The sequence below is a fragment of the Pteropus alecto genome, unplaced genomic scaffold, assembly GCF_000325575.1.
Source record: "Pteropus alecto unplaced genomic scaffold, ASM32557v1 scaffold103, whole genome shotgun sequence".
In the NCBI taxonomy this organism is placed as follows: domain Eukaryota; kingdom Metazoa; phylum Chordata; class Mammalia; order Chiroptera; family Pteropodidae; genus Pteropus; species Pteropus alecto.
The window spans coordinates 2,619,672-2,629,109 of NW_006436288.1; the positions used below are offsets into that span (position 1 = coordinate 2,619,672).

At 33.6% G+C, this 9,438-nt stretch overlaps 1 protein-coding gene across 1 annotated transcript in view; it reads right to left on the reverse strand.

Moving 5' to 3' along the window:
• The window catches only part of RERG (RAS like estrogen regulated growth inhibitor), a 92,111-nt gene that overhangs the window by 6,443 nt on the left and 76,230 nt on the right, over positions 1 to 9,438 (reverse strand). Inside the window, exon 2 of the mRNA XM_015589998.2 lies at positions 2,849 to 2,905. Within this exon, the coding sequence (XP_015445484.1) occupies positions 2,849 to 2,905 (57 nt within the window). The remainder of the gene's footprint in view (positions 1 to 2,848; positions 2,906 to 9,438) is intronic.

A 9,438-nucleotide genomic window follows, 5' to 3' on the forward strand; every position in this document is an offset into this window, starting at 1 on the left:
AATTTACTTTGTTGGACTTGTTTTCTTATTTGTCAAGTGATCTCAAAGTTCCTTGCTGGGCCAATATTAATAGTTTTTTGAGTTAGTTAAGCACTTCTGCTTTTGTATCCAGTTGGCAGAGTTCGTTCTGGGTGTGTCCTCTTGTATGATCCTTTCTAAGAAGAGGGAACTGTATGTAATACAGATGGGAAAAACCAATCACAAAATAAAAGCATTGTTGGGTCCAGTATATCTCCCAGTTCCTACCATCACATCTGTCTGAGTCTTTCCTAAGTGGTATTAGCAGTGATAGGTGCTGAAATGCAGTCTCTCTCTCTAAATGCCAACACACATGCACATGCACACACACATGCACATGCACACACACACACACACAACTGCACATGATCTAAGCTTTTATCTGTATTTTCCGCCATGATCAGCATTTTCAGAGGGTAATGTGAGTCTTACAGAGATCTGGTTCTCTTCTGAGATCTAATCAGAACATGGATCCTGTTGTCCTGCAGCCTGAATATTACTGCCACCACCCTCAAGGGGTTTTCCTGGTTAGATCACTTAAGTCCCAAATCTTATACGCTGCAGAGATGATTTTCAACTGCTATCCATAGACTAGCTCTGGCCTTTTACAAAGATTTTACTGGTCCACGGTGAAATGAAAAAAAAATTAAGGAAAACTAAAACTTCATTGTAAATGATTGAACTTTTTTCTTAGATTATGTCCTTCAAAATTCTTAAATGTTAAAAATATTTCCTTCTCTTATGAAATGCAAGTGCCTGTAGAGTGAGTACGTTTAGCTCTTCCTTACCCTTTGCCCCTTGCTTACATCCCTAATTGTAATTCCTATATTATACCTCCATAAAAACAAACAAACAACAACAATAACAACAACAAACAACACTAAAGCAAAAGCAAAACCAAAAATATTGGGACCTGAAATTTAAAAGTTTAGGAATCATTTGCAGCTATAGTCGCAAGCATTTCCTTCATAAAATTATTTCAGAGCAGTAAATATTCTAATTTTTATTAATATGTTGAATGGTGCTCATGGTCTTCAACTTCTCATGGAGCAATAATTTCATTACAGGTTGAAAAAACTGCCCCATATTTCTAAGGCACTGAATTCAGAATTCGAGACTACTTTTTGCAAATATTCCACTTTGCTTTTTAATGTAGCTTTCCCTTTTGATGGTAGATTTGAAACTCTATGATAGTATGAAGTTCAAAAAATGCCAACTGCTCTTGGATTAAATGGATTGGGAACTCCTCTATGCTAGAACATTAGTGACTTCTAGCACACGTGAGAGCATGCACAGACACGCACTCTGCACAAACATATGCACACACAAATCCAGGTTCTTGCGTGAGTTAATGAAACCTTTGCCTGGGACTGAGTCACATAGCTGGTATTCCTGAAGTCCGATCAACGTTCTTGTTGCTTAACAGTTGCAATCTCTTTTGAGTGGTACAGTACAAGGTGACTCAATAAAGTTTCATTATTCTTAGTGAAGGAAGCCGGCAAAACAGATAACTGATGCAAGCAAACTTCTACTAACAGCAATTGTTTTTTAGAATGAATAAAACAAAAGAAAAACGGGTTCGCTTCACACATTAAATAGTAACATTAGTTACTGGAACATATTCAGAGAGTTCAAAATTTTTATGAGAGCAAATTTTATAAGCTTCATCTTTCATTGAGATGTACTGGTATAACTAAATAAAATTAGTATTTTTCTACTGAACTGTCATAAATCATTATAAATCTCAGGAATTTTGTAAAGCTTATATAAAAAATAAAAATATATGAGGAGTAAGAACTTGGGTGGAATAAAGAATAGATAATAAATGATTTTCTTAAACCAAATTCATTTTTAGATCCAAATACATCATCTTAAGATTAGATTGTGGCTATATTAAAAATATGTTCAAAATTATTGATGTTGAAAAACAATTTACTTAAAAGCAAAAACAGAAATAAAAATTAATAAATGTTGAGCTGTGCTATTCTCTTAGATTAAAAGGTTGCATATCATAAATATGTGAATCTTTTCAAAGTAATTTATAGTTTTAATGCAATTCCAATCAAAATTATGTCATGTTATGAGAGAGTTTTAAAACCTGACCTGGAAGAATAAACTGCAGATAGTAGCCAAGATAATTTTGTAAAAAAGTAAAGAAGGAAGAGTTTCCCTATTGGATATCAACGTGTTCTAAAGAGCATACAATTATCAAAAGAGTATAGTACTGGTGTAGGATATAAAAAGCAAGCCTAGAACTGCGTCTTAGTGTAAATGATCCAGTATATAGTCAGCCTTTTGTACCTGCAGGTTCTGCAGCCTCCGATTCAACCAACTGCAGATCAAATATACTTGAAAAAAATGCAAAATCTGAAGCTTAATTTAGAGCTCATGGATTTTCAGTGTTATTTTGAAGATGATAACTAAATATATTTCTAATAAATACTGTATTTTTAAATAGGCTTAAGTCAGATTCATTATTTGCAAGTTTTATTTTATTGTTATACTCTCCTCAGCAAAACATTCTATCTCACATCAAACTAGCCATGCTCACTACATCCTTTCCCCCATTAGAGTGATGCTATATTTCTACTTTCTTCTTGTCTCTGGTTAGACTTGATTTCTTCATTTATGCATTGAAATCCTTCAGGAGTCTAAGCACTGACAGCATGCAACACACATCTAGCTTCTTAGAGGAATTCTTTGCATAATTTGATAAAGCAATTCCAAAACATCTACAAGGTGCTTAAAAACATTGCAAAAGAAAATGACATTCTCTCTTACGGGGCATAAACTTGGACTGGAGAGAAGGAGGAAACAAAATTTGACCTACCGAGGGTGGGATCATATTCCCAGATGAACCGTTTGGTCAGAAATCTCACTACAAGAGCTGTGGAAAAAAGAGCAACATTTAAAACAAATTTGTTAGTTATCTTATAGTTCTTGTCCTCATAAGGAAAGAGAAATAGCCCACAAAACTATGTGTTTTATATTTCCTTGGCATATAAACCTAAGACATTTATTTACATTTTTAAAAATACTTTTTAAATTCTATATGGCAGCCTAAAAATTGGTATAATGTTTTAATGGTTATATTGTGCATTAATCAACAGCTTAGATTTGTCCTTTAATCACAGGGTTAAAAACAAACAAATAAACAAACAAAATCACAATGTGAAAATGACCACATGTAAAAACTTTAGAAAAACAATGAATTCAGACATAAAGCATCACATTACAGATGTCTCAGGTTTGAATATTGATAATGATTAATAAAAGCGAGTTAAAAATGTGATAATTTTTCCTGTAGCAAAATACCAATAGCTGATTATTTATATTATAAAAAATACGCCAAGTTAAGGATTTTATTAGTGGCTCCATAAAACACATTAAAAGTAATGCTGATGAACTACTTAAAGTCAGGGTCATGATCTGGAACTATGCTGAGCATTTTACTTCATCCCTAGGTGGAAAGTACAAAGATCGGTCCCATTTTTCAGATAAGGAAACTGAGGCTCTGAGGGGTTAACTAATGTAACTGAGCTCACCAACTAGTTAGTGGCTGAGTCAGAATTTGAATCCAAGAAGTCTGTTTTCAAAGCCTGTAATTTATCCATTGTTCCAAACTGAATTTAAGGCTTAGGCCATCTGGATAATATTTCACTAAGTGTTGAAGAAAGAGAAGTGCTGAGATTATGTGGACTCTCGTCCTTAAAAATGGATGGGAAATATGGTGAACATTTTCCTATACTTGTATTATAGTTGAAAATAGTGGTTTGAGTCTTTTGAAAAAAATATTTTTGAAGGGGTGTGTTGTAGACACTTTAAAAATGGAATGAAAACTTTGTATGCTTTCCTTGGAAAAATGGATGGAGACAGAGTTTGGCACATAATTTGGGCAGGCGCACGGGCCCCTGGAAGACCTGGGATGGTCTTCCTGCATCCCATTGAACACTAAAAAATCAATGTCTGTCATAGTTTGTAGTTTAAAAAATATTTGTTATTGGAGTGTTTTCATTTTTACAGAAATGCCTTATATATAGTAGTCTAAAGATACTCCTTGAAAAAATAAGACTAGTTAGTTGAAAGTTACTGTCAGTGTCTCCTTGTCTATTGCCTGCGTTAGAATCGACAGAGGTCCATATCTGCCCCGCCCCCTCCCCCTGCCACCCCACCCCACCACCACAGCATCTGATATGAGAGATAGCTGTGCAAATTGCATTGAGAACCTCATAAAACAGACCACAAGCATAGTGGCTTGGCTGGAAGCTGAAAGAAGCAATGTCTTTCTAATTACAGAGTGTAAGGCTGGATTTGAGTCAAAATTTTTGCAGTGCCTAAAGTCGCAGGCCACTGACCCTGCAGTACTTCCCACAGCGAGCTGAGCACACAGTGGTTTTATCTTCTGTTACTGTTCACTCTCTTAAGACTGAGGGTTTGATTTTTTTTGCATTTAAGAAGTAGTAAGCACCAGTCATTAAACATAACTGCCTGCAGTATTCAAAGAGTTTCAGCTTTTCTTAGAATACGTAGTTTTAACTTTAGAGTTAAAAGTTATGACCTAGAAAAATTCATTTACCTGGCATCTTCAAGCAATGTATTATTAAAATGGACAAAATTTTTTACATAACTAAATTTGGAAGTACTGCAATTGCAAGACCATTTAAACTTGAATTATTTCTCAAAGAAATCTTTCTAAAATGCATTAGACACTCCATTGCCATTCACACCCATGTATACTGAACATAACTGAACCATGTTTAACAGTCTGTATCTTAGTTAGGAAACTTGATTAGCACCCTGTGCAGTTATGTGGCAAGACTTTCAGAGGCTATTGAGTTGGTAAGGCAAAACAACTCCAGAGTACTAGGGCTTTTAAGTATTTTTAGTTTTTGACTATATACATTTTTTCATAGACACAAATATAATTTTTTCCTCCCTCAAAAATCATGGTTTTCTCTTTTTGCCACAGCCACTGGGACTCTCTCTAATAATTTACCTGCGCATCTACTTTGTTACTTTTTTTATTCCAAAGGCTGATAAACCACATTAACAAGCTTGTTAGAATTTTGTCTAATATTTGAGTAAATTAGCTCTGGGGTTTGATTCTAAGGCATTTGTTTGTTAATGTATGCATGATTCTGGTACACTTTGGAAATGTTATGATTGTTGTCGATAAGTGGTTCCTCCTGAGTTCTGGGTTATTGGCTCAAGTTTCAGACGGCCTCCTTCCAGTGGGGCAGTGATGCTGGGTTTAATCAACATCAATATAAACATTTTAATCAACATCAATATAAAACTACGACCACATTCCTTATAAAAGAACAGTATGGACTGCAATGAAATTCTTTTTAAAGAGACGCACATCAGTATTTTGTGGTTGCTTTAACTATTGAATTGTATATTTGTTTAAAAATTCAATCTATTTTAAATGCATCAAGAAATATCAAAAACCACTTTGAAAAAATGACATGTCATGTTTATTCTTTGAAGATATATTTTCATCTCTCTGTCAGATTATTCATGAAAAAGACAAATACATTTTCTATTTTTATGCTTTCTACCATATTTTAATGTAAATTATTACTATGAGAATGAAAATAATTTTACATTTGGGCATGTGATATCTGTTAGGCTCTGTTGTTACTGAAATCATGTATGAGGTGCTTAGGTGACATTCACCATTTACTGATGTAATTATAAAACTTCAACAGTATTATTTAGCCCCCGACTTTATTATAATTTTTTTATGGCATACAATTTTCATATGTGATGTATCCTACCACTTTCTACCTCCCCCACCACCACTCATCACATGGTTTCACCCAATGATAATACAGTCGCTCTCTCAGCGGCAACCCTATTTCAACGGCACCCCAGGACCCCTTAACTACTCTCCACACAGCAGCCAATAACTCCTTTAAAACTCACACCATCTCATGTCACATCTTTACCCCCAATTCTACCCAACCTCTTCTCATTGGATAAATATTTATTGAATGCCTACTCTGTGCTAGTTCTTTTCTAGGTGTTTGGACTAATCTAATAAACAATTCAGATTAAGATCTCTGACCTTACAGAGCTTATACTCTATTAGGCAGAGACAGACAAAAATTAAAATAATAAATTATATAGTAGGTTGGAGGTGATAATTGCTATGGGATCAGAGGCAGAGCAGGGTAAGGAGAATTCAGCATTGGGGTATGAGGACATTGAATTGCTGTTTAAGATAGGATGACCAGGGTAACATTCATTGAGAAGGAGATATATGAAAGAGATGAGGGAAGCTATTTAGGAAAATAATGTCCCAGGAAAAGAAGCTGGCCAGTGCAAAGGCCCTAGGGCAGGAACACATGTTTGATATGCTCAAGGAACAGTAAGCAGGTCAAGTGTGCAGAATGAGTTATAGCCTGTTAAATGAGGAGAGGTCATTTTCTGCCACTCTTTCAGTCAGGCATACCATAAATACACTACTACTACTATCATCAACACCACTGATAATAGTAATCATAAAAACAAGGGAAATTCTTATATATATTATTATTTTTTTTTATACTCAATTCCTTCTTTACAATGTGTATTCAATGAGAGCATGAAATTTGTTTTATTCATCAATGTTTTCTAAAATCTAGAACACTGTCTATTTGGCATATAGTAGACTAAAATATACTTGCTAAATAGATGAAAAATATATATCATCTATGTCACTGCTCACTCTCCTTAATGGTTAAATAACTGGCATTGAGAGAATCAGCAAAAAAAGGTTAAACAGAACTCATAGCAGAACCATGCCATCTTTCTATAACTTTTTCTGAAAAGGTTACATAAACGTATTATCTGAAATATAATTGCTATTTCATGATTCTTATACAAATTATACTTCTATAGTTTATTAAAATAGTTACTATAAACTTGATCTAATTTTGGTTTGAATACCCTGTCCTCTCCATCCCAACTATTTGAGCAAGGATTTCTTTTGCAATAAAATGATGGTATTGATCATCTTTACTTCCCCTGGGTGTCTGATGTAAAGTCTTGATTCTCCAGAAGTTTTAAGGTTTAACATGTTTGATTGGTTACAGTTAAGTCCCCACATTCTGAAATATCTGATTTTCTTCCCATTGCCTTGAAAACTCATACTTTTATATCAAATAAGTCCAACATGTCTAATGGTTAATCTAAAGCATAATATTTTCCTCATTTTGCCTAATTTATAACCTACTTGGATAATTCTTCATTATATGTAGTTAATTTTTGGTATTAGTGGCACTGAATTTCATTATTATCAATAAAAGCTGGTTTCTAAAGAAGGAAAAATCCATTAAGTAAAATTTAATCCATGAAAATATTATTTCGAGTGACATTACTATAATAATTTGATAAGAAAATAGCATGTAGTCATGCTATTTCTAAAGGTTAACAACTGGGTTAGTTATTCAAAATAACTTCTGACATTATTATCAACAAAAGGCAGATAACAGAAGTACCATCTTAAATGATCAAAATAATATTTTTAAATAAAAATTGGTTAGATCTGATCTGTACAATAAACCAACTTTTAGAAAGAAATGAACTTTTCAAGGTAAATGAAAACTAACATACATAGTATTCTTATACCCTAAAAAAATTTAAAAGATATACTCAGGAGAAATTTAGACAGACTTTCAAATGTTACTTTTTAGACTCATTCTAAAAAAAAAAAAATCCTTTTATGTCATTATTTCTCATTTATACAATTTATGAATAACCTGATTAACAATGTATTCACTTATATTCTTATATGTCTTATAAATTGTAAATGATATGAGGTTGGAGATTAATCCTTGTTCATCTTTACCTCCAGTGGCTGGCATACTTTCTGATATGTGATATGTGTTCAACAAATACTTGAGAAATTAAGAAGGAAAAAATTAAAATTTGGATAAAGTATTTGGTTTCCATATTACTATTGTAGTCAGGTCTGTACACTAGTGTGTATATCACCACTTCTCAGGGTCAATGCCTAGTTCAGATGTCCACTGACAACCCTTTTTGTCTGCCCACATTGCAAACTTGACTGAGAAGGGTGAGACCCACCATGCCTCTTCTCTTAGGCCAAAGGGAACCACTATCCCTGACTTCATATTTTCTCAGCCCTAAGTTTAACTCCAGCCCTTCAGTGGTCAAAAAGCTTCAGAGAAGTACAAATAAGCATACTTACAAATACAGAGGGAATTCTACTTTAGATTTTTAAAGATAGTTTATTCCTGATTAAATTAATTTCATGAAGCTAAGTATACACTTCATAATCATATTAGCTGTTGGATTAAAGTATACATACTCCTAGAAAATACCATTAGGTAGGTTTTAGTTGTTTTAAATAAAAACACTAACAGAACTTCTGGAATGCTAAATATCAAAGGGTAAGTTTGCATTGAATACCGATTATAAGCTTATTTATTTCTCATAAACACTCTTAAAAGTAGGAATTATTTTTCCTATTTTATACATTAAAAAATCTGAACTGAAAAGTAAATAAATGTGTTTATTTCACAGAGTAATTAAGTTACAGAACTGAGATTAAACCCGGGTTTATTTACTTTAAAACTCACACTTTTCCCAATACTTACCAAATATTACATTTAAATATTTCTATGAATTTGATTTGTTTCTGATTGGTTGAAATTTTTTCCCATATGAACAGTCATCTTACAGAGAGGTATGCTTTGAAAAGTGCTTTTTTGTTCATGACTAGATTCCTTCATCCTCAGTGAAGGGAATATCCATGACCAGAAACCATGGCAACATAGAAAGAGAATATGAATTTCAAGGAATAGGAAGGAAATTTATATAAATAAAATTTTTGGTTTTCTCTTGAAAAGGTCTTTAAGGATGCAGCAAAGGATGAAAACAAGTATATAACGATACAGACATAAAGTAGCATGTGATAAGTAACTTTCCTTGCTCATTTCTTCAGTCCTTAACAAGTTTATTCTTTCGACAAGAAGTGGGAGGTCAGGAACAATGTAGGCAATGAGGAAGAGGGCAAAGAAAATAAGATACAGTTTCTATTCTTGAGGAGTCGAGAGTGTGCACCTTTGCATGTTCTGGTAAAAATAAAAAGATACGTGGATGATTTAGAATATTATCCAATTTAAGGTCTGTTAGGATCCTTGCTAAAAGAAAGAAGGCCAGACTGTGGTGAGCCTGACTTAAGTGCCTTAGAAGGGGAAACACTTGTGTTTTCTGGAAGAGAAAATGTAATAGGCAAAATCAGAGTAATACATAAAAAGTGTCAAACTTATGACTGTTTCTGTTCCATCTTAGAGACAATAATGGATTTACCCACAACATAAGAGGAAGTTCAGTTTCGCCTTTTCCCCTCCCTCACTTGAGTCTCTATCATTCTCCTGTCAAATCAAGCCTCCAAATAAAGTTTTCCTC